General features: G+C 48.1%; 1 protein-coding gene across 2 annotated transcripts in view; it reads right to left on the minus strand.

The window, feature by feature from the left end:
* Window positions 1–14,516, minus strand: part of LOC101870304 (S-adenosyl-L-methionine-dependent tRNA 4-demethylwyosine synthase TYW1) — a 34,935-nt gene extending 20,419 nt beyond the window's left edge. The window contains exons 1-9 of one of the 2 annotated variants that reach the window (XM_031042483.1): window positions 14,461–14,516; window positions 13,652–13,800; window positions 13,173–13,325; window positions 12,454–12,555; window positions 11,474–11,668; window positions 10,043–10,324; window positions 8,702–8,824; window positions 4,687–4,813; window positions 469–521 (exon numbers count right to left, since the gene is read on the minus strand). In XM_031042483.1, coding sequence (XP_030898343.1) covers window positions 469–521; window positions 4,687–4,813; window positions 8,702–8,824; window positions 10,043–10,324; window positions 11,474–11,668; window positions 12,454–12,555; window positions 13,173–13,325; window positions 13,652–13,786 — 1,170 coding nt within the window. In that variant the 5' untranslated portion in view covers window positions 13,787–13,800; window positions 14,461–14,516. Of the gene's footprint in view, window positions 1–468; window positions 522–4,686; window positions 4,814–8,701; window positions 8,825–10,042; window positions 10,325–11,473; window positions 11,669–12,453; window positions 12,556–13,172; window positions 13,326–13,639; window positions 13,801–14,460 lie in introns of both variants that reach the window. The other variant, XM_031042482.1, reaches the window with a different exon arrangement.
* Window positions 14,517–25,958: the final 11,442 nt, after the last annotated feature.

Raw genomic sequence — 25,958 nt, forward strand, 5'->3', positions numbered from 1 at the left:
TCATCCAAAACCCCAAGTCCTTCTCCTCAGGGCTGCTCCATCCATTCCCCACTAGACTGTGATCACAGTCTCACAACAACAGGTTCAAATGCCCTTGTGTGCCCATTCCAGCAGAATGACAGACTTTGTTTCAGGGACCTCACAGTGATGAAACCTTCCCACTTCTCTGTGTGGTGTTCTGCTCCTGCTGTGTACCTCAGGAGGCAGGAGTTACTTTAGCAGACAGCAGAATAACAGGAAAAAACAACAGAAAATTATATCCCCAGCTCCTGGCCATGGTCACAGGTTCACTCTTCTCAGCAGGATTTTAATAGCTTGAAATGTAAAACTACAGCTTGGAAAATGAAATTTGGTTTCATTAATGTAATACTGCTTTTTTAAACAATACTTCAATTGGAAATTGCACTACCTGAGTGTCTACTTTTTAGTTTCAATTTAGAAAATGAGAGAAGGAAAGAGAACATTTACCTTTGTCCATCGGCAGAGCTTCACCCCAGAATGGCTCCCAATGAGTTTGTAACCTGGAAACCAACAAAACAGTAATCAAACTATTGATCTAAACCTGCAATAACTCAAACACAAAACATGCCAATTGGGACACCAAATGATTCAGCCTCACAGTCTCAATGCTGCTCTTTCCCATTGGCCCAAGGTACCCAGTGCTCACCCACACTATTCTCCATTTCCTTCTGGGAGCACAGGGGAGCAAAGGCCACGGCTGCCCAAAGGACTTCAGACAACTTGCAACACTTTCTCCTCACCAGCTATTTATTTATATTGCTCTGTCTTGTTTGAATCAACAGAGGGTGGGTGGCCAGAAGACTTCTCCATGTGACGTGGAACACCTCACTGACCCCAGGGGGATAGGACGTGGGAAGGAGCAGGACAGGGAACCAGAAGCATCTCCCCCCATCCCTAAGCCATCATCCCAGAACAGACTTTACCCCAGAACCACAGAGACCTAATTCCCACTGCTTCTTGGTAGGTCTGACCAGCCTGAAGATCAACATCTGATTCAGCAGGGAGGGCAGAGGCCATGAACCACAATGCAGGGCTCAGCTTGAACCCAGACTTCACAGGTTCACCAATGCCACCTTCACTGGCCATGAAGGAGCTGCAGAGGGAGCCGCTGCGTTATGCCCAGAGGAAAGCTGATTTCACATCACTTGCCTGCTCCTCAACTATGATCAATACAATTTAATTTCCATTTATTGGCCCAGGAAGATTAATTCCACAGCCTTTGTTAAGCACTGACTACTATTATTACCCAAACTGCTCGAGTTGGGTTCTTTTTCTCTTTGAAAAAAGTGCCTCGGGACCAATATGTCTGAAGGATTAAAAGTCACTTCAAAAGCCTACATAAAAAGAAGAGGGATTTGAGAAGCCTGACTCTGTCATTCCCACTGCAGCACTTACACATCCATGGCCTGGCTGTCCCCAGACCAGCACATCTCAACTGACTGCTGTGGGCTGACATTTATATGAACGCTTTCAAGAGAAAAATCAACTTTTAGGTATCAAGTCTCTTTCCTGCCAATCAGCAGGAAATTAACAGCAGAAAAAAGCCTTCTGCTCAGCAGAACTGCCCTTCATCTCCTACAGCAAGGAGCACAGGGAGCCTGCTCGTATGTCACCATGGGTCTTTTGCATGCTGAGGCCCCAGGGGAGTGTGACTGTGCCCCAAAGTCCCCCACAGCTCCCAGGACACTGAGCCACCAACTACAGGGAGAGCTGTACCAGCTCCAAATTAAACTGTGTGAAGATGCAGATGCCAACCTGGCTGAGGACACTCCTGTCTCCTCACACCGGTTCTGTCCTTGCTGGGGGTTAGGGCACAGGCAGTTGTAGCCTCACCAGTCCCCTGAAGTGACTCTCCAGGAGACTCTATGGACAGCACAGGGGAAGTAGTTGCAGGAACAAGCAGTGGGGACCCCCTGCTACATGGCAAAGGGGCCAACTGCCACATTAAGCAGGGCTTTGAGGACATCAGTGCCAGGCTGCTCCTATGTCCTGAGCTCCCTCTCCCCATCCAACTCTGTGGGAATGGAGAATATTCCAGCCTTTTCCTCCCTAAATGAATAAACTCCTGCACAGCACAGAAGAAATAACTACTGCAAGCCAAAAAAGCCTTGGTATTCCATATGGCCCATCCCCCAAACCTCTCCTGGAGAAAGACATCAGCACTTGTAACATGGAATTTATAGTCTCAAAAGCCAAATGCAATATTCGGGACACCTTTATCTATGACTGGATGAGACCCAGAAGACCCTGTGATAACTTCTGACCAACACTACACTTGGAGGGACAGCCAAATGCAAAACTGCATTTGGCTGCATCACATCATCTCTCCCACACGGAGTCTGTCCTACTGCAAGCCACCACAGTGAGCACTGGCCACCCCATGCTTTTTCAGACTTGGAAGTTAGATAAATTAAATCAAGCAGAACATTTGTTACACATCTGCTCTAGGTGAGCAGAATCTTTCCAGCTCTGCAGAGCCTGTTTCTTCAAGCAGCTGCTTTATGGCTGGCTAGCAACACAGGCAGCCAGGGCAGCTTGGGCTAAAGGAAAGTACAAAGGTTTAAGCAAGACAAAGCAGTGCTAAGTTCCAAACCAAACATGCGAGGGCGCGTGTTCAAGAATCACTCTGTGATATGAGACAGGACTACAGGACTGCAGTCAAAAAAGATTATGGCAGGAAGGTGACCTTCCCTCCAGCATTGCTTTCATTCTCCAAGTGGCCACTTCTACAGACCATAATAAAAGCACAGTTTCATTCACTGCCCAAAACCAAACCAATACAGACAGGGTCAGAAAGTGAACCAGTGTGAAACACCCCTGTGACTACCATGGCACAACACAGAGCCAGCAGCACAGAACAGCCAGGGCAGTCTCACCAGCCCATCTCAGGTTCCTGCGGAGCAAAGCAACACCTGAGTTGCCTGGGGGATGTGGTGCACCCTTCCATAGAATCGGTAGCCTCTCCAACCTCTGAAGCAGGGGACTTGCTGCAGACAAGAACACTTCCCTCCCCACTGCCCAGGTCTAGACAGCCCTGGCTCCAGCAGCCCACTCCACACCTGCCAGAACCACCAGTCCCCTCAACTGCCTGCAGGCAGATAGGACAGTGAGAGTTCTGGATCAAACACAGACACTAGGAACTAAATACATGAATAAATAAGAAATCTAAGGTTGGAACAGTGCTGTGGCTGCTCTGCAGCACACTGCAGGGTCCCTGCCACATTGCAGCCTTCAGAGTTGAAGCTGGGTCTCTTTAGCTTGGAGAAGAGGAGTGACCTTATCAATGTTTACCAATATGTAAAGGGTGGGTGTCAGGATGATGGAGCTAGGCTTTTTTCAGTGATATCCAGTGATAGGACAAGGGGCAATGGGTGTAAACTGGAGCATAGGAGGTTCCACGTTAACATCAGGAAGAACTTCTTTACTGTGAGAGTGACAGAGCACTGGAACAGGTTGCCCAGGGGGATTGTGGAGTCTCCTATGTTGGAGATATCCAAGGCCCGCCTGGACAAGTTCCTGTGTGATGTACTCTAGGTTACCCTGCTCTTGCAGGGGGTTGGACGAGATGATCTTTCGAGGTCCCTTCCAACCCCTGGGATTCTATGAAAAGGGGTTTTGAACCAGCCCGCTATAACCTCTCCACTGGTCCCAGCAGCACCATGATGGACACCGAGGAGGGGAAAGGCACTGCCACTCCTTGCCAACCCCTCACTTTGTTCCTTCACACTAAGAGTTTAAAGAATGGCTCTTTATTTTATAGCTGTACAAAAAAAACCCAATAACCATGGGCAAACACATCACCAGTCACCTACAAAAGCTCAGACCAATCCTGGGGAGCAAAGGTGTTGGGATCCCACAGCTGCTGGACTCACACAGGACATAGAAAATCAGAGCCCAGCTCTGAAGCAAGGTGCCTCCAGCACAATAACAGAACTGTGTTCTCAGCAGCATCAAGAGACATCCTACTGATTTAGCAAGCAAGAAAAACTGGACACATTCTCATCCTAAGAAAGAAAAGAAATTAAACTAAACTGCCTTCAGCTCCAGCTGAGCAGAAGCTCCCATCACCCTTCTCCTGGCTCTGCCACTCAGAACTGAGGCTTCTGAACTGCAGGGCCCTCAGTCCAGCTCTTCCCAAGCTTGTCCTCCTTTGTTTTGAAAAGGCCATTAAGTTCTCTACAGCTTGTTGGAAGGCCACTGATCTGATCATCAGTGCATTGGTTAAGCTCATTTGAACTCCCTTCTTCTCTGGAAATAAAGTTTCAGTAACAAAATCAGAGTTGGAAACAGAAGTAGAAGCAGGGGCAGAGCTGATCTTTAAGTAGTCCTAGAGGAACACACACCCTCGGAGCTAAAGGCACGTGGGACTATCATCTTTGCTTCCAAGCTGCTTAGCAGCTACATTAAACCCTTTGAACTCTGATCCACTCACCACACTCAGAGTGCATCACACTCAGATGTATTCCCCAGCTTCAGGTTCCTCCCCAGAATGATCAGGTACCAATGGCCCCTGCCTAAGCCCCGTCCTACCCCTGCTCAGAGCCTGCCATGACTGAGGGTCCACAGCAGTACCTCTAACAAAGAACACCATCTGTCACTTGCTTTGCTAAAAGTCTTCTAAGACTTCAAAGCCTGGGCCACCATCTGCTCTTTGCAGAACCTCACCTTGTTTTGTGAGCGCTTCTCTCAGAGCTGGGGTTATCATCTCTCGCTTCCCACCCTCCTCCTTCCTCCCAGAGTTCTCTTGAGTCGAGCTCATTCCAACATCTCCTTCCTCGAGCTCACGTTCTCTCTGTTTCAAGACAAGGAATTACAACCATTTAGATCCAAGCATCACAGTTTAAATGCTGTGGCACAGTTCAGCCATAGACCTCAGCTTAAAACTGACACAAGTGTCCACATTAATTCTTGTGTTCCTGTAATTCTGCTTTTTACCCCTCTTCCCATCGGACTCTGACCTTTCACTTCCAGAATTAAGACAGAAAATATACTAAATAAATAAATAAATCAATCAATCAATCATCACACCAGAAACCAGGTGGACTAACACAGCAACCAGCTTCCAGCAACCTGGGCTAGTGGAAGGTAGGTGGGATGGAACTAGATGAGCTTTAAAGTCCCTTTTAACCCAAAGCACTGTGTCATTCTGTGATTTAGTAACATTCTCTAGGGCATGTTAAGAAACAAGCTGTTTGAATCTCAGGTGAGATTGAGTGGGACCCCCAGGGTTGAAGCCCAAGTGTTTCATGGCTGCACAATAACCTCATCTCTCTACAGAGCACAAACTAGAAGGAACAAAACATTGCCTGCAGTGACAAGGGTCTAGGGCTGCAGCCCAGCACACAGGGGAGATGTGGGCTCAGGTGTCCACTGAAGGTCAATCATGGGGAGCTTCTTGTCACCCAACACCCCCAAGCGCTTCTCCTCAGGCTTGCTCCATCCATTTTGCCCAGCCTGTGTTTGTGCTTGGGATTGAGCTGACCCAGGTGCAGGACCTTGCCCTTGCCCAACCTCATGAGGTTTGCACTGGCCCACACATAAGGAAGGAAGGAGATAATAGTAAAAAGATGAAGATTTTCAGTATTAACCAAACAGCTTCTCCTCCCATAGGCTACCATTTAACCCAGAACTTGGCCCAGCCATTCAACTGGAAAAGAAAGGCACCATCTGAGCACAGATTTGTGAGCTACTCAGAGCAAAATGCTAAGCAGGACTTACAAGTGGACACATGCTGGCCTGTCTGATCTACAATCTCATGCCAGGTTAATTCTCCCAGAAGAACCAAAGCCGCATTATGCAACACACAGAATCATATCATACAATGGTTTTTGTTGGAAGGGTCCTTAAAGACCCCAACAGCAGAAAATCTGGTTAGAACTAGCTGCTAGAGCCAACAGAAACACAAGCTCCATACCCGCTCCAGTTAAGCACAAAAGCCTGAAGCAAAAAGCAGACAAGGGTTGAAGTATGACAGCTCAGAAATGGGGATCTTGGCAATCCATTACCTTGCCAGGACTGCCAGAGGAAATGTCCTGATCAAGAGCAAACCTCATGGCATGTATTTTCAGGAGGTGTCCCTGAAATGGGGCAGGCCCCTGAGAAGCTCTCTCAAAAGTGAGACTTCTAGTCCTGGAACAGAAACCTTTGTGACTATGCCATAACCAGCTAGAAGGAAGTCTCCATCCACACATCACCCCACAAGGCAGAGTAACAGAAAGCCCCTCACCTTATGCTCAGGCAGCAGGTACTAGCTGCCAGCCAAAGGAAAGATGCTATTCAGGCAGACCTGCAGCTCAGCCTCCACAGGGGGAATCTTGCCCTTTCTTTCCTTTGAAAAGTCAATGCTGAGGGTTTTGGACATATACAACAGCATTTGAAAACCCAAATTCATGCAGACATGTAAAAGGGAAGACTGCTGCTGCTATCCAACCACCTCAGTCTGCGAGGGTACTGCACATCTGTGAAATACCAGTGGCTAAATGATCCCTGCAGTTCAACATCAGCCAGTTTCATTTGGGAAACTTCCTTGGACACACCATAAGGATTGATTCTCAAAGGAAACAAAAGAAAACTAACAATGTGCCTATCTCCATCCAAAAGTCACTCCCTTAGAGTTGAAAATTGGGCCATATAGTCACACTCATATTCCTTTTTTCTGTGCTAGGGTAATCACAACTAAAATCCAGGTAAATGTGGTTTAAGCAGAGACCCAAAGCCCCACTTGCCAAAATCACAGCCCAGAAAGTCTGGAATAATTCGACACTTCACCCTCTGAAAGGGGACACAGCCCAGTTCCATGCACACAACCACACCAGCTGCTTTGCCAGCAAAGCCTTGTGCTCCACACCTAGGGTTCTCCTGCATGTTTGTTCATAGCAGATGAGACATTACAGCTCTTTCTTTAAAACCTACCAACCCAACAGCAAGAGAGCGACTCAAGAACAGCACCTCTGACACATGAACAAGGACAGGTGAATACTGTGCCTGCTTTGGCAACACAAGTATTAGCAAAGGAAGCAAAATTGTGGCTCACGTTGTAACAGGAAAGAAAAAGCAGCTGCCACTCTCCAAAGCTGCCCTTCCCCAGAGCAGGGGAACACTGCACAAGGTGAGGATGTGTTTGCACTTGAGAGCCACCTACAAATTGCACTGACCACTCCAAGCAAGAACTTGGAGAGCTGCTGCAGCTGCAGGCCCAGCCTGCGGGGCTTGTCCCACAGAACACAAGTGCAGCTGCTGCACCTCTTAACACCTGATTCAAACCAATTCATTTGATGACAGACACTGCACTCCCAAAAGACATCCTTGTGCTGCTCTCCTTGGAGACAGCAACGAACTCAACAGGCCACTTGCTCCATGCTTCTCCCAGGAACTACCCTCAGCAGATAACTCCTGCATGCATTGGTTTGTGGGCATCTCTCAGCTGTGTTGTTTGGCTGACAAGCACCTTAAAACATGCCCAGCAGAAAACAGCACCTGAGCAATGCAGCACAAAGTTGCTGGGAAGTGGGAGGCAGATGGGCTGAGCTGCTGCAGACCAAGCCCTGCTCATCTCCAACCACAGGGGCTCAAGAAAAGGCTGCAAACAACACTGGGAGTGAACTTCAGACTTGCAGGCTTTTTTATAGGCATCAGCTCTGCTTCACTCCCGTTACTGACTGACTGACAGCAGACTCAGGAACAGCAAGGGCTATGGCATCTACCAGCCAGGGCAAAAAGAAGAGTCTTCATTCACAGAGCTCATGGTCCTTTCCAAGCTCCTCAAGAGAGCCAGTATCACACCACATGCCAAACACAAGGTCCGGCCTGAGCTCACCTTTAAAGTAACTTGTCTTTTTTCCACCCTTATTTAGCAGGGACTCCCAAGTCCTGCACAGAAAAGGCAAGCCTCAAGAGCTCTTGTAATGTTAGGTATCAATTAGAATCCTTTTCAATAGACAAGATTTAGAGAAGAAAGAATTGAAGGGAAGGGTGAAGCATCCCTGTGACAAACCCAGATTTTAAGGCTAGAAGTAGGCCCCAAGCACTTCAAGGACAGTTATCAAAGCTTGTTTTAAAAGGTAGGCTCACACTGAATTCTGAGCCACAGCAGCAGAGCTCAAAGCCCAGCCCAGCCAAATGAGCTGCTGCAGATGAAAGCACAGTGTTCCTAGAGGAACCTTTCACACATTAAGAGTTCCAGGAAGTTTTTGGAGAGCTCTAAACCTGTACATCAGATTCAGTTGATTTTAAATCTGACGGTTAAGTACCCCAGTACACAGGAAGGGAGACAGCAACACCCTGCCATAAGGCAGGATCATGGTTGTCTTTGCCAGGCTCAGCACACGTCAGATCAAGCTCCCACAGGCAGATCCAGTAACAAGATTTGTGTTTAGACACTGGCATCACAGCAACAGAGATAGATATTCAGATCTCAACAGTGGAAGTCATTTTCCCTCTGACTGACAATAACAGGTTACCACTGCAGTATCTGGTCAGCGAACATGTCCCAGTTAGCCAGGAAATATATCCAACACACCTCCAAGCATAGTCTTCTCTGGGGACAGGTTCTCCAACAGCTTCTAGTTTACTCTCCCTTCAACTACATCCAACCAATTCAAATCCAGCAAGTGTATTTTAATCAATTCAACTGACCACTGACAAAGACCCAACAGTTCCACACTCGTTTTAACAGTGGTACCTTTGCTTCCTTCATGTGCCTCATGATATTGCCAAGATCTTCAACATCAAGGACAGAACTTGCCCCTCCAGCTTCCTCAGCATCAGCCTCCTCCTCACTACTGCTTTCAAACAACTCCTCTGCCTGTGTAAGAGACAAAAATCCAAGTGAGAAATGTACCTGAATGTTAAACATTAGTTCTTCATCCATGCTAACCAGTGAAATCAGCCCTCACACTCGGCAAAGATACTGAAAAACAAGGAACAGTCTACCAATAGCATGTAGAATGTGTACAAGATGCATTTAACCTGGGGCTTTCTTTGGTGTGTATGTAAGAGTACAATAGCACAGACTGCCTGAAGCTCAGCCCAGCTTTCTTGCCTCCAGATGACTCCTTTCCCTAATGTGCCCATCTGATCCCATGACAGACAATTAGAGAAGTCAGACTCCCACTGTGTACAGTGATCATCTGGAAGCCTAAAGCCCTTCAATTCCCCCAAGTGCCCCTTGGTGTCTGATGAACAGGGAGGGAGAGATCTGCTTTCCAAGTTAAACTCTTCACACAGCAGAAACATTGTCTCCATTTTTGTACACAGGCAAGGTAGAGCAGAAGAGCACTGGTGGAACAGCAATGCTTCATCCTCTTGCTCCTGCAGCAGGCAGCACCCTCAAACCCACTCAGACAGAAGACACCTTGTTTTCCTACAAAATCCAACATGGCCATCACAGTCATGTCCAACCCACAGCAAATGCCTTGCCGGCAGGATTAAACTGCCACAGCAGCTCTGGGTCTTGCATTATTGAGCAAGAGAGAGGATTTCTTATTCAAGCCTGCAATCAACAAACACTCCAGAAGACACACAAATGATGACAGACACACATTCAGAGCAAATGCAGGTCTTGCTCAGATAACACTCCCACAACTGCCTTTGGAAAAACCTTGGGATACAGGCAAAGCACCTACCTTTTCTCAAGTTGAAATGGAAGCAGGTTAACTGCTCACAGAGAACTAAATGCGAAGTGAACTTGGCCATGAGACAAAGCAAAGGCTCTGAAGAGAACCCAGACTGGCTCCCTGGAGCATGAATCACAACACATACCTCCCCCTGCTCAAGAGGAAGACTCCCTCATCATACACACATGCCATCTAGCCTAGGTCCATCAGCCATCACCAATTCTGTGGTCCTTTTGGGGTGGCTTATTTTACTTGCTATCTGCCATGGCATCTCACCCCTCTTCCCCCTCTGCTCCAGAAAAAAAGGTATCAAGCTCCCACAGCACCCCTCTGGAGAGGGAGAGAAGTCAAACAGTGCTACAAGGGGTACTAAACCAGAAATAAGGTCCCATGGATTTGGGCTTTACCTCAGTATTCTCACATTGGGATGCCCCATGTTCATGATCTGAACTCTCCCTGCTCTGCCTCCCTGGAGATCTGCACTTTCCTTTCTTGCACTTCCCACTGCAGGGCTTCTTTTCCCCTCTGCAGAGGGCCTGAAGCCGACTGAGGAACTTGGCTTTCCAGGCTTCAAAGTCGGCCTCAATGCTGCCATGCTTGCTCTGGGCCACATTACAGTCCCCCTCAGCACGAGTCATGATCCGGCTGGCGCTGAGCATCCACAGCCACCTGTCAAGATTTCTTCCAACCTGGGATAAGATCAAAGTTAGAGGGAAATTAACTGAAGGCCAAGTTAAACAAAGCAGGCAACTCAGAAAGCAAGCAGCAAGCCTGGCAAGAGGGCTGACAGGACTGCAGGACAGGCACTTGTGGACTCTCCCTCCCCTGCTGGCTCAGAGCACACACAGTCTGAACAGCACCACACCTGGATTGGGCATCACCAAAAAAATGCTTCCCTGGGAGGGTGCTGAGGTGCTGGCACAGGGTGCCCAGAGGAGCTGTGGCTGCCCCATCCCTGGCAGTGTTCAAGGCCAGCTTGGACACAGGGGCTTGGAGCAGCTGCTCTAGAAGAAGGAGTCCCTGCCCATGGCAGGGCTTGGAGCTGGAAGAGCTTTAAGGTCACTTCCAACCCAAAGCATTCTATGATTGAAAACACCTCTGCTATCAAACCCATGTGATAAGAGGTGAGCTCTGGAAACAAGCTCCTTTATGCTATACTTGGTCAAAATGGCCACATGCCTAACACATTCCTGTGGCTGCAGTTACACAAACATAACAACCAGGTGACAAGTCATGCCACCTTTCTGACCAAGATGAAACTCATGACAAGGCTCAGATACTGCTGTATGCCCACTTCTACAGGCAACCTGTGCCAGTGTCTCACCAAAATCACAGGGAAGATTTTTTCCCTAATGGCCATTCCCAGTCTCCCGTCTGTCAGGTTAAAGCCATTCCCCCTTATCCTGTCCCTGCAGCCCTTATCCAAAGCCCCTCTCCAGGTTTCTCATCAGATCCTTTAGGCACTGGGAGCTGCTCTCATGTCTCTGCAGAGCCTTCTCCAGGCTGAAGCAGACCAGCTCTCCCAGCCTGGCTCCACAGCAGAACTGCTCCAGCCCAGGCAGCATCTCTGTGGCTCGATCCAACAGTTCCACATCCCACGTGTTGCTGCCCCAGAGCTTGATGCAACAGAGGGAGGGTCTCACCAAAACAGAGCAGAGGAGGAGAACCACCTCCCTCAACCTGCTGGCCATACTCTTTTTAGTGCAGCCCAGAATGCCATTGGCTTTCTGGGCCAGTTCTCACACAAGCTACCAGTAACGGGCAGGTATGTAGCATTTAAGAGAGCTCAGCCTTTCAGAGGAGCAGAAGTCAAAGAAAGGTGCACAGGAGATACTTACTGTGTTGTAATGATCAACATAGGCAGAGTTTCCCAAACCAAATACAGCATATCTCAGGCCCTTCAGATAGGCTTTCCCAAAGCGAAAGTCATGTGCAGCCTCTTCTAACCACCTACAGAACCAGGCTGCACTCTCGGTTGGCTGCCCAGCTGTGTACGTAGCCACCAAAAACACACAGATGTTCTTGCTGGTTGTCTAAGAACAGAAATGGAACACAAGAGAAAAGATCACTGTTTTTCTGAGCACTTCAGCAAGAGAGCTGGAACATGCAGGCACCTGAAAGAGGTCAATAGATGAGGTTTTTGCTGACTGGCTCAATACTTTTTGGTGTGGGATGCTGCAGGTGATAACCCCAACAGTGGTGGATGGCCATCCTCTCTGCAAAGCCATCTTAAATTAACCAAAGCAGAACAAGTTCTCTTTCCCCTGTTCAATGGAGTGGTAAAACAGAACGGGACACCTACCTTCCCCACCCCAATCAACAGCTTCCAAAACAGGCTCTTGCAGCAGTAACATTCCCCATACATTAAAAAAGCAACTATCAATATTGACAGAAGAAAAACCCATCAAAGATTCCCCAGCAGAAATACTGCTCACAAGGAGTCTGTAAGTCTAAAAGCTGCAGAAGGATCACCATCTACCTCCTCCAGTTTTGAACCCTTCCCATGTGGACACTGGCACAGACGGAACAGGGGCCCTGGTGCAGATGCTGCCCATTACTCACAGCTGAGTTACACAACTGGCTTCTACAAAGCCACACTCAGCATCACACATCCTACACGAGCCTTTCCCCACCACTTTCAGCATTTACCAATTTGTTGCCAAGGGTTAATGGACTGCACCTGCTTCCATGGAAGGAAAGCAGATTTCAACACACAGCTTTGGGGAGTTCCAGGATAACTGCAGAGAAATACAAGACAACAGCCCTCACAACCCCAGGAATGGCTTGGATTTATTATTCCCATTTACAACATACCTACCTCCTCTAATAAGCAATCATCTGGATCACAGTCTCCCATGCTAATGACTTCCACTGGCACATGAAGGGACAGAACTGCCTCAGCAAGAGCTCTGCCAAATCTCTGAACAAAGAAACACAGACAGTGAGCGAGTGCTACAACCCAGGTACCTGAAAGCTCAAACAAGCCCTGCTGTGCCCAGAGACAAGACTCCTCCCAGCACAGCCAGAATATACTGGCTGGAAGAAGAGAATCACATGGATTTTATGAGTAATGAGTTTATATTTACACACACAAATGAAATTTCTCTTTGAAAACAGCACCTGAAAGAGCCCTTCTCTCTACGGACACCAGCTTGCAAATTAAGAGTATATTCAAGGCCAGCTTGGATGGGGCTTGGAGCAACTTGCTCTAGTGGAAGGTGTCCCTGCCTGTAGCAGGGGGTTGGAACCAGAGGAGCTTTAAGGTCCCTTCCAACACAAACCAGGCCGGGGTTCTCTAATGTTGTAAGAGTAAACTTTAAGCTTCATGATAACGTCTCTACTGCATACCCGACATGAAGTCAGTAGTAAAGCTCTTATTTTTCTGTACTTTTCACTTATCTTTCCTGCTGGCCAACAACTTCTCATGACCTAAGGAACTCTGATTTTTACACACTGTAGTGTTTCTAAGGCAAGCGACACACTTGAATCTCAACATTTCAACTCAATGTCATGCACATGGAAAAAAGTAACTCCTACCTTTGCCGTGCCAGTCTGAGACCCATAGAAGATCTTTACCCCTGCAACATAGACCTCCTTTCTCTGCAGGGTGGCACAGCCATTGACTAGCTTGTCTTCTGTCCCTTCAGAAGAACTGGCATTCCCAGTGGGGTTTTCACCCTGTGGAACAAACTGTGCAGAAGCAGAGTGATTTGCCTGCCGTGACAGAGCAACCCATGCTGACACACTCCCTCAGTAACAAATGGGAAGTGTTGGCTCAGTTCTGCTCTAACATCGGAGCAAAGAGGGTGGTCAGTTACCCACAAACATGAGACGACCCAGACTGAGGATTACAATCATCAGACACACTGAACTACAGTTACCACGTGCAACAACCCAGGTGGGCCCACGGCCAAGGAGCACATTTCACTACACCAGGGGCTGCCTTTCCCCAGCAACTGCTCACTTCCACAGCCACATTTCTGGGCTCTTCTCAAAGCACTTACATGCTCTGTTACCTTCTTTTGGGCTTTGGAGGTGGAGAACTGAATGATGATCCAAATGCTAATCCCAAAAGCAACTGCACAATAGACGTAAAGCCTGTACTGCCATAAGCACACCAGGCAAGTAGAGAAGAAGCTGCACATGTCCATTGAGACATCTAAACCTACAAGAGATCACAGATTTAGCAAGAGCACATTCCAACAGCACAAACCCAAGGTATCGCACCGGCCTTACTTGTGCACAGACCCAACACATGCACATCTCTCGAGCTACAAAGCTCCACGGCAAGGGGGAAATCACCCCCAAGCGCTTGCTGCTGAGGACAGCCCTGGCTCGGCCACACGAGGTACCACACTGCTTACAAGAGCTTTGACCCGGTTTCAAGGCCAGACCCAAACCTCCCTTCAGGTCACAACCTTGCCGGGAAGCCCTTCCCCCAACGACACTGAACCTCCCGAAGAGCACCCCGGGAACCCCGCTCCCCCCCGGGCAACCCCCCATGGAACACCCCCACCTCCCCCCATGGAGCTGCCCCCCAGCCCCTCTGCCTGCCCTACACCTGCCCCTCTGCACGCACCACTGACTCCTGCTCTGAGCTCGCCCAACCCACGGCACAGCCTCACACAAACCCCTCGTTCCCTTGCCCCGAAACCACCCCACGGCTCTTACCGCATTACCCACCACAACATCCTCCCCGCTGCAGTCACCTTCCGCACACCCCCGAGCACGGCCAACCCCGGCTCCGCCATTCCCGCACACACACACAGGGCCCCGCTCCCTCGCACGGACACCACAGAGCAACCCCCGTTACCGCGGCCCTCACCTCCGGACAGCCTCGGCCCACGGAACGCCGCTGCCGCCGCCTCCGGCCGCTCTTCCCCTCCGGATGGAGCTCGCAGACGGACCGGGAGGCGGGGCCACGGCTAGGCGGAGCCAGCCAATGACAGCACAGCGCGGGCCGGCCCGGCCAATGGGCAAACAGCGCGGGGCAGCCCGGAGGGCACCCCCCGCCCCTGTGGCAGCCGCCGCCATTTTAGCCCGCAGCCTGTGGAGGATGAATGGCTGCGCGTCTGTGCGCTTGTTATAGTCTGGGTTTGTTAGTGTTGTTCTACTGATGTTCTCTTCTGGTTAGGCTGTGGGTGATCTGTTGTTGTTACTCTCCTACCACAGTTCTCATATTGGCTTTTTTTACTACCATTTTAGTATTGTTTTAGTGTGAATATGCCATGTTCCCTCTCTCACCTTCCCAGGTTTTATGTCCCCCACTTCAAATAAACAGTCTGTGTTCACATCTGCCTTCCCCGTGTTTGATTCCTGGGCCAGAGGGTAGGGTGCTGCTTTCCAGCACCCTCTGCTGGTGGGTACTTGCTTCCCTGTTCAAACACAGCTGTGTGCTTGAACAGTTATTACTATTAATATTGTTATTACGGCTTATTACTGTATCCCTGGTTTTTCTCCACTTTGGCTCTGCTTCGAGCAGTGGCAGTTTCACGGCAAGACTGCACAAGTGTGCTGGGAAGCACACTTAATGACCACGCTGTGGTTTCCATTATATGGTGCTGCAGCATCCAGTTTGCAGGGGGTCAAGGACAGAAAAGTGCCTTGGCAATGGCAACCAGAGGAGTCTACGCTCTCAAGCAGAGGTGGATGGGATGAATGGTGCTCCCCAGGCCCAAGAATGGCAGCAGCATCCTCTTTACGGCTGGGAGAGGGCAGACAGGGAAGCTGGGGGCAAGGCTCAAGCAGGATGGGGCAGGCACAGGCTGCACATGCAAGAGCTCCTGCCCTTGCATCACCGTTTCCTTTCAGTCACCTGCAGCTCCCCTGGCATCTGCCCTCAAAAGGCTCCGTTGTGCAGCCCCCGAGGACCTGAGCCAGCCGCAGTGCTACAGCTGTGCCCACTGCATGGCAGCACTGGGCATGGGGAAAGGGGAAACCAGAGGGCTTGAGATGGAGCCCTGCCTCCCATGGGCAGAGCATGAGCATTCCTTGCAAGGCCCCTTTGAAACGGCAGCCCAGCAGCAGCACCTTCCTCTGTCCCAGCTCTGAGCAGAAACACCTGAAGGAACATGAGGGCTGCACGTCTCAATGCAACACATTCGTCCCCAGCAAGGACACCCTAGATTAAAACTCGTGCCAGGGCTGGGCTGTCCCCTGAGAGCTCAGGAGGAGACTGCAAAGCCCTTATTAGCTGTAAAGACCAAAGCTTGTTGTGGCTGCATTAAAACCCAGTCCAGTTCTAAGCACAGCTTTCCCCTGAATCTCAAGTGTGGCGCTTGGCAGCTGCTGAGATCAGAAACCCATTCATTTGCCTTGGGTTTGTTGTTTTCTATGGGGATTCCCTGTGTGCCTGTGTGGCAGCTGCAGGCACAGAGGTGAGGATGGGCTCCCGCATGCTTCATGCCCCCCCAGCGCCCTCCCCAACTTCTCCTTCCCCCCTTCAGCCCAAGCCTCAGTGCCCGCTTCACACCTCCATGGGCCCAGGCCAACCGGAGCCTTCAGCAGGGCCGGGATCGGCTGCCCGGCCACAGGAGTCGGGCTCAGGGACAGCGCCCCGACCCACGGCAACTGCCTCGGGTGAGAGAGGGGTAGGATGGGGGTGGGATAGGGACACGGGTGGCACAGGGACACTCCTTGTGTGAGACACGGCTGACCCAGGCACACTGGCTGTCAGGGATGCAGGTAGCACAGGGACACAGGTGGGGTAAGGACGCAGGTGGAACAGGGACACTGGTTGTCAGGGATGCAGGTGGCACAGGAACACAGGTGGGATAAGGATGCAGGTGGCACAGAGACACAGGTGGCACAGGGACACAGGTGGGATAAGGACGCAGGTGGAACAGGGACACTGTTGTCAGGGATGCAGGTGGAACAGGGACACAGGTGGGATAAGGACATGGGTGGCACAGGGACACTGGTTGTCCAGAATGCAGATGGAAAAGGGAGATGTTTGGCACAGGGTACAGATGGCACAGGAACACAGGTTGTCAGGGATGCAGGTGGCAGAGGGGCATGGGTGGCAGAGGAACACAGGTGGGATAAGAATGTTGCGGGAAAGACGGCGGAGGGAAAACTGCACCCTCATGTAAGAGTTCGTTTATTGATAAGCATACACGTTTTTATAACATACTTAATTAGCTCATACATATTGCAAAAGCTGAGCTCATGATTGGTTAAGCACAGGTGTGAGAACTTGACCTCGTACACTTGCCAACAGTTCACAGTTCCCAGCACTCCGTGAATCCCCAGCTTCTTTTTATCCTGCTTACTGAACATTTTCTCTCTGCTGATCTTGCTAGTAGCATTCTTCCAAGGCCACCATGTCCTCAATTCCGCGATCTGCAAGCCACTGCTGAATATGTGGCTCCACATTTCCCCCGTTTTCTTGTGGTACAGCAACCCCTGCTATTTTTGTTATTTGCTTGGTAATACATGTCATAACAATTTTAAAGCCAACAATCATAATAATGATAACAAATAACAAACGTAACCCTTCTTCAAGCAGTCCTTGTAGCCATCCTGAGATTCCCAAACCTCGTAAAAGAGCAGAAAGATCCCATCCATTTTGTTCCTTCAAATCATTTAGATGGTTTCTCAATTCATTAATGCGAGCATATATAGATTGAGAGTGATTGCTTAATTCCATACAGCACATACCTTCAAATTCTTCACACCCATGGCCCTGTGCTAAAAGCAAAAAATCTATGGCAGCTCTATTTTGCAGTACAGCATGTTGCGTGCTAACTGAATCTTGAGATAATAAATCTAAAACTTCTGAAGTTCCATTAATTTCATTTTTTGTCCAACAAGCCATCTGTTTTGCTAAATACAATGCTTTTTGAGCTGCGGCTCCCGGAAGAAGTACCGCAGTTGCAACACTTCTAAATTCTGACCAAAAAACAGGGTTCCTATGCCCTCACATTCCAGGTCATGTAAATCACGTTTGTTTCTTTTGGGAGCCCAATTTTGTAGCATACTTATATTGGGGTGAAATAATACCAATTTCCCTAGATAACATGGTCCTCCCTGTAAATTGCTGGGCACCCCGTTCCAAGCTCTGTCTCCACAAATCAAAAGTATTCCTGGTGGCAGAGCATGTGGTCGGGTAATGTTAGTGGCATTACAATTTGAGTATAATGCTTGATTAACATCCTTCACGGTTAAAAAAGAATTTAAGGTATGAGGTGTGTTCCATTGATTGTCATTTCTTGGTATAAAACTGAACCATCCACCTCCTTGTGTACTATTGGTGGTGTTTAAACTGCCAAAAAGCTCTAATTCCTGTGGTTCCCCATACAATGTTTTATTCAGATTTAAGACTATTTGGCATTGCCAGCCACCGTCTTGTTTTGCAGCTGTGTTAGCAGCTGGAGGTAAAAAGGCCTTCACTGTGGTAAAATTGAGAACAGATACATTACTTACAAACACTTTAAACTCATTGGGCTCCCATGTGGGGGTCCCTATCAAACAAGTGCGGAATGGAGAGGTCACAGACCCTAAGGCTAAACAGATAGATGATTGTCTGGTTATATTAGCTATCATTACCCAGATGTTTTCCCTGGGGGGCTTCAGAAACAACGGATTCGACATCATCCCCGTCATGAGTGTCATCATCATTCCGATTTTGAACACTGTCACTTTTAGGCGTTGTGGCATGGCTAATCTTGACCCACTTGGCCGGAATCCACCTTGGTCCTGAGGGGGTAGAGACAGCAACATAACCTCGGCCCCAATATAATACTGGAACCGGTCCCTCCCACAATCCTGTTTTGGGATTCTTATATTGAACTAAAGGTTGTTCAACCTGCTTCTCTTTAGGTTCCTGATGAAAATGTGTAACAGCTGGAGGGGTCATTGCATCCCCAAATACACACAAATGGTTCATAACAAACAGAGTTCCTGCTAATTTCTCATAAACATCCTCAACGTCCTGTTTCCCGACATAACTTTTCAATATTTGATGCGCTCTTTCTACAATAGCCTGTCCTGTTGGAGAGTGAGGTATACCTGTAACATGCTTCACTCCCCACTGTTTCAAAAATCTCTGCACCTTCATTCCTACATACGCTGGTCCATTATCCGACTTAATCTGTTGCGGTACTCCCATAACAGCAAAAGCACTCGTCAAGTGTCTAATCACATGCAAAGCCCGTTCTCCAGTTTGTGCAGTTGCCCAGAGAAACTTACTATAAGTATCTATGGTAACATGCACATATTTCAATCTCCCAAATTCTGAAATGTGTGTAACGTCCATCTGCCAGATTTGGTTCGACGCTAACCCTCTAGGAGTAACTCCTATTCCTAGGCCCACGCCATTATTATGCAAACTACACCGTGGACATGCACGGACAATATTTTCTGCTTCTGTTCTAGAGATGCCAAATTCATATTTTAACCCTTTTGCATTCTGATGGAACAATTCATGTGCTAGTCTTGCTTCTTGAAAGGGGTCTTTTGGTGTCAATGCAGGTAGAGAAACAAGATTATCTGCTTTTCGATTTCCATAACCTAGTCCCCCTATGTTTTGATGACTTCTGATGTGCATAATAAAATAGTCAGCTGTCCTGTTTTGAACTGTTGATCGCAATTGTAAAAACAACATTCCCAACATGTCATTCTTAACTTCCTTCACACACACATTTTCAATTCTCTGTACCACTCCTACTACATACAATGAGTCAGTAACAATATTAACAGCCTGAACAAATTCACTTAATACCCAGACAACTGCCCTTAGTTCCGATGTTTGAAGAGTGTCTCCAAGATCTGCTGGTAATATTTTATGGTGCCATTCACCATCTTGCTGCCATGTAGCAGTTGCTCGCATAGATTTCTTTCCAGCATCCGTGTACACAGTCGTCGCACCCACAATGGGAGTCTTTTGCAGCCGTGGACGCTCAACCCATTGTTGACGTCCCATCCAGCTTTCAACTGTCAATGGAAGAGGCCGAATTATCAGTTTTGAGCCAGCACCTAAAAGTGCCTCCTGTAACAATTCATCATGCTCCAAATACCACGTAAGCGCTTCTTCCTTCATGGGAAGCCATATTTCTGCTGGTTCCATGCCAATCACCTGAGCAATCCGTTTCCGCCCCATTTTAATAACTTTGCTTAATCGTTCAAGGGCAGTTTGCAATGTTTTAGTTTGCTGCAATGGTGGGACGACCCATTCTATCACTTGATAGGGTGGTGTCTCCCCTGTTTTCTGTTGGAGAAGTGGGCCTAACAAATGCACCGAGGCATACCAGATAGCAAGACAAAGTGGAAGCTCAGGATCCCAACGATAAACGCAGCCCTCGGCAACACGTCGTGCAATGGCCTGTAAAGCAGTACGCTGTTGCTGAGTGACATGAACTGGGGTATCTGGTGTTATTCCTTTCAGGAGTGGGTGTAAAGTGGCCAAGTCAGCATTAGAAATACCAATTAAAGGTTTCAGCCATTGAAGGTCACCCAATAAAGTCTGTGCATCCTGTAGCGTGCGGATATTGAGAGAAAGTTCCAACTTCTGAGGGTGAATTTGCCGAGATGTAACTGTTAAACCTAAATATTTCCAAGGTGCTGAAGTTTGGATGTTTTCTGGTGCAATGATTAAGCCATATTGTGCTAAAGTGTCTCTGATGACATTTATTTCAATGATGGTAATTGGCTGTTTCTGAGCAAACAAAACATCATCCATATAATGGTAAATAATAGCATGAGGCCATTTAAGGTGCAATGGCGCCAAGGCATGGTCAACATATAACTGACATAGAGTAGGTGAATTACTCATGCCCTGAGGCAAGACAGTCCATTCAAAACGTTTGTCAGGAGCTCCTCTGTTAATGGCAGGCAATGTAAAGGCAAAATATTTTGTATCCTCAGGATGTAAAGGAATTGTAAAAAAGCAGTCTTTTAAATCAATCACCAACAGATGCCAGTCAGCAGGGAGCAGTGCAGGATTAGGAAGTCCAGGTTGTAGTGCTCCCATCGGTTGCAAGATAGAATTAATAGCACGTAAGTCCATTAAGAGATGAGATTTTCCGGATTTCTTTTTAATTACAAAAATTGGTGAATTCCAGGGACTCACCGATAGCTTAAGATGACCCTGTTCAAACTGATCAGTCACTAAGGCATGAGCTGCTTCCAGACTTTCCTGCTTGAGCGGCCACTGCTTAACCCAAATGGGTGTTGTCTGTGTCCATGTCATTTGAATCGGGAAAGTCCATGCAATGGCCGCTGTTAAAATGTTGTTCATCCGTCAGCTGAAGTCCTCATTGAGATAATACGTCTCGTCCGACAAGCATGGAGATAGCCGGTGGCAAATCCACAATGGCCAAAACTGTATGTATGATTGCATTGCGAGTTTGCGGAAGTTGTATCTGAACCACGGGGCTTTTATGTGCCAATGTTAAACCTCCAACCCCTGTAACTGTCGATGTTGATGGTTTGGAGGGCCAATGCGAGGGCCACACCTTAGTAGAGACGACACTTGCATCAGCACCTGTATCCAGTAAGCCATTGAGAGTAATGTTTTCTCCATTCCAAGTGATGACAACTTGACTTTGTGGTCGTTTAGACAAGTCCAGTGTTAAACATGCTAATGTATCTCCTGTAGAGCCAAAACCTCCAGTACGCTGATTTGCAACTGCAGGTTCATGTCCATTCATTAACATTGGAAATGGTAATAACTGTGCAATTCGTTGTTGTTTTTTAATTTGAATAGGTGGTACAATGGCTGTAACCATTATTTGAATTTCCCCTTGATAATCAGCATCAATAACTCCCGGCAACATAAATAGTCCTTTCATGGTGGAGGAGGAGCGTCCCAAAAGCAATGCTCCCACTGGATTACCATTAACTTTGATCGGTCCATATACATTCGTCGGAATACGTTGTGGTAGATTTGTATGCAAAACACAGTCTACTGAGGCTGCCAGGTCCAACCCGAGGCTCCCGCTGGTTGCTGGTCGTAGACAACTGGGTTGGACAACGGGGGAATTGCTGTTGTACTGGGGCAGCTATTTGTGCCTTGGCGCGGCTCCCCTGTTTCGCGCTGTGTATTCCATTTCCCTGCATCGTCTGTTCCATCCTTTTGCAGATGCTGGTATTGTGGGTGTCACTGTTGCAGTTGGTACACCAGACGCTTTTCTTTCGGCAATGTCGTCGACTATGTCCAATATTGCCACAGCGATAACAGGTGAAAACAGGCCTTTTGTTTTGTGGTTGATTATTATCTCGTGATAGCAAAGGAGTAAGTGCTGCCAATACCATTTGATTATTTTCCTGATTGTGTTTTATAACCTCACTAATCTGGCTACCCAATTCCTTTCCTAATTGTGTTCCTAACTGGTTTATGGCTTGTACCACAAATGCAGTCGGGCCAGTGGGCATACTATTTGCCCTTTCTAACAGTTCTTCAATCTCCCAGTCTCCTCCCATACTAGCAATAATATTTCTGGTTTTTGCATTACCATTCTGCAAGATGCATTGTTTTAACAAACCGCCATGCATATACTCCTTAACCCCTGCGTTCTTAATAGCTGTCATGACTTTATCAACAAATCTTCCCAGAGGTTCATCAGAACCTTGTTTAATACTCATATAAAGTGGCACGCCTCCCTGGTCCCGGATTTTACTCAAAGCCTGACGAAACACTGTCATAGCTTCCTTTAATTTATCCAGTCCTAGCCCTGCCTGGGCTTCCCAGTTAAAATACATTCCAACACCTAAGAGCCCCTCAAGAGTAATACCAAAGAGAGGGTCTCCTGGTTGTCTCTGAACTGACGCAGATGCATACGCTGCATTTTGCCAATGTGCACCACAAAGTAATTGCTGTGATGGTGTACATATCAATTTCATAATACTCCGGCACTCAGAGGGCAACAGAATGTTGTTATTACAAATATAGTCAAGCATTTGTTGCACAGGCTCACTTTGTAGTCCATTCTCTATAACTGTCTGTCGTAATTGGGTAAGCAATTTCCAGTCTAACTGAGTCAGGTTAACGCGAACATTATTCGCATCAATTTGGGTAAATATAACAGGAAACGCCTCTGCTTCCTCTAGAGCATCGGCTGCCTCTCGATCACCGGCTTGCACTCTGTCTGCTGCAAACTGTGCCCATTGTCTCGCACGCTCTCGTACCACACTTTGCAGCGCCTCTTTATCCCGGGACTCACCAGAGGGCGCCCGACTCAACACAATAGATGGAGTAGTCACCGCCTCTGTGGTCGGCTCAGGGGAGTTAATCACCGGCACTGGTGTGGGGGCTGTGCTAGCAGCTGGAGGGGCACTCGGCTCCATCAGAGCAGCAGCCGTAGACAAGGTGAACGAGGTTAGGCTGGGTGGATTTACATTTTGATCTTGCAAATACACCTGATTTTTCTTATTAGCTTCATGAGCATCTTTTGCAGCTCTGAGTTCTATACTATGTTGCAACAAAGCATTATGTACAATTCGCCACTGCTTGCCTAGCTTTTTTGCAGTTTTATCATCATTAAGCACACAATCCCAAATGATATCACCAAACTTTTTCCACTCACTGAGCTCATGAGCAGAATTAGGATTAACAAAACAACCTTTTGCTATACCATATGCAATCAAACCTGGTAAATCCTTTTTCAAATTAATTTCTGTAATGCCCTTTTGTTTTAAAAGCTGAGTTAGCAGCGTCAGTGCCGCCTGTCGCTCCATCTCCCTCTGTACTAATATGAATCTATACTAACCTTGATTAGTGTTGACAGGGGTTACTCCTATGCGATCACGTCTTTCAACGTCTTCCGGCCACTGCGTAATTCGCCCGTGGGGTCTGGCACTCGAAAGCACTCGGACCGACCCCTAGCCAAATTCCAGCTTCAGGGACACAGGGATCAAAGCTCCACTTTCTTTCCCTTAAATTCGAAACCGTCCTGCGGATCACGTCGGGGTCACCATTTGTTGAGGGAAAGACGGCGGAGGGAAAACTGCACCCTCATGTAAGGTTGGCAGAATTCCTTTATTGATAAGCATACACATGTTTTTATAACATACTTAATTAGCTCATACATATTGCAAAAGCTGAGCTCATGATTGGTTAAGCACAGGTGTGAGAACTTGACCTCGTACGCTTGCCAACAGTTCCCAGTTCCCAGCACTCCGTGAATCCCCAGCTTCTTTTTGTCCTGCTTACTGAACATTTTCTCTCTGCTGATCTTGCTAGTAGCATTCTTCCAAGGTCACCGTGTCCTCAATTCCGCGATCTGCTGGCCACTGCTGAATATGTGGCTCCACACTGTAAGAATTTGGTTAGTCACTTGCTGCCATCAGCATCTTCAACATGCTGATGCACTCTGCGATAGTTACTCTGCTAATGTAAATCTGTGTGTGCTTTGCTGTAGTAGTGACTTGTTACTGGGTAAAGCAGGTGAAACTCTGCATTGACAACAAGGTGCAAGGACTGAGATTGACCCAATGCCTGCTACCACAGTCAAGGGCAAGACTGGGTTGGCCTCTGTGTCTGCCACCAAGAAGAACCTTTAGCTCCGCTGCTGGCTGCAAGCTAGCAGGCATAGAGCGGTGGAGACACATGTCATGGCAGACCTTGATGTGAGGGATGGCCTCCGTTGTTATCAGAGAGCTATCCAGGAGAAAAAGGGCAGGCCCAGCTGTGTACAGCTATCAACAGGACCATACTGACTGCCAGAGAAATATACAAAGCCCCAAAACTCAACAACATCAAGAAACAGCAATGACAGAACAGATATTACAAAGATTTCTATTATGTGTGACCATGGGTAATGGACAAGTATACTGAGCACATCTGTTAAATCCCCATTAGTCCATCCTGTTACATGGTGTGTAGGATTCACTGGAATGCCACATGTTATAAAGGTTCAAGTGACTTCAAATCAGACTAATCTTACTGAACTAATGCTGCCTAGAGCAGTGGGTTGTTGTGTTACACAAGTCAATCAGTGACAGAGCAGACACACCACATTGTAAAAAACTTTTAGTAAAACTAAAAAGGGGGAGATGTGGAGACAGTTCTCACAGGAGAATGGGTATTTGGTACATGAGCTCTGAATAACTCCGAGGGATACAGCAAGGCCGTGGGAGGCCTGAGGAAGCCTAAGCAAGCAAGATAAGAAGAAGCTGTAATTCACTGAGTGATGAGAACTGTGGACTGTTGGCAAGTGTTCGAGGTCAAGTTCTCACACCTGTGCTTAACCAATTCTATGTTAGTCACTAAGGGTCTTCAGGACAAGTATCCAATCATGATATGCCAAATTGCTGTAGGTGTGTGTGAGCAATAGTATATAAGGAGTTAATGCTTTGCAATAAATGGCTTTTTGTCTGATCATATTGGTCTCTGACTGAGTCCTTTCTGCGGCAAGATGGAGCCTGTGTTTGGTGTGCTGGCTCCTGCGTACAGGAGCTGAGCACTGACACTGTGCTCTGAAAGCCCACGAGGACTTTGTTGGCTGCTTTGACCAAACCTGGTTTTCAGCCATGTCAGAGTGTGCCCCTGGGAACCGCATGAACCATGTCTGACATCCTGGAGGGCTACGGAAAGGGCTCAGGACTTTTGGAGTTCAGCTTCTTGTCATTCCCTCTGCCAATGTGGCCTCAAGTGCTGCAGTGAAACTGAGAAATGCCAATGCAAGCACAGAAAGCTGCAGCGTGTCCTGGCTTGGCCGTGTTCTGGGGACCCAGCTCAGTCCTTAGCAGTCAGAAGAGAACAGGCTGACATGAGTGTGACTGCTTTTCTTCAGCCCCTTTGCCAGTCCTGTTCACCAGAGGGCATTTTGTCTTTGGCCTTCCTGTTCTGGCTGACATGACCTGTAAAAGCCCTTCTGATTCTTATTCTTTACATCCATTGCCAAGTTCAGCTTCACTGTGCCTTGGCCTTCCTGTCCTCATTCCTACAGAACTAGAATGTGTTCCTGTATTCCTCCCAGGATACCTGTCCCTGCTTCCACTGCCAGGACATTTCCTTCCTGCCCTTTAGTTTGACCAGCAGGACATGACTCCCCTCACAGGGGGACACCAAGTAATGAGGATTTGGGGAAACCACATTAAGGGACTGGAGCTCCTTCTCCAGCCCACGCACTCAAGGGAACCCATGGATCTCCACTACTCTCAAAAGGGCACCTAGTTGTCTGGGGCCTGCCTAGGAACCCCCCTGGTTCTGGTGACCTAGGCACCCATGTTCCACCTAGGGACCCTGCTGTTCCTTGGTGACCTAAGCACCCAGGTTCCACCTAGGGACCCTGCTGTTCCTTGGTGACCTAAGCACCCAGGTTCCACCTAGGGACCCTGCTGTTCCTTGGTGACCCAGGCATCTGAGTGCTGTGCTTTGGGGCC

Source organism: Melopsittacus undulatus, chromosome 13 (genome assembly GCF_012275295.1).
Source record: "Melopsittacus undulatus isolate bMelUnd1 chromosome 13, bMelUnd1.mat.Z, whole genome shotgun sequence".
NCBI classification, from domain to species: domain Eukaryota; kingdom Metazoa; phylum Chordata; class Aves; order Psittaciformes; family Psittaculidae; genus Melopsittacus; species Melopsittacus undulatus.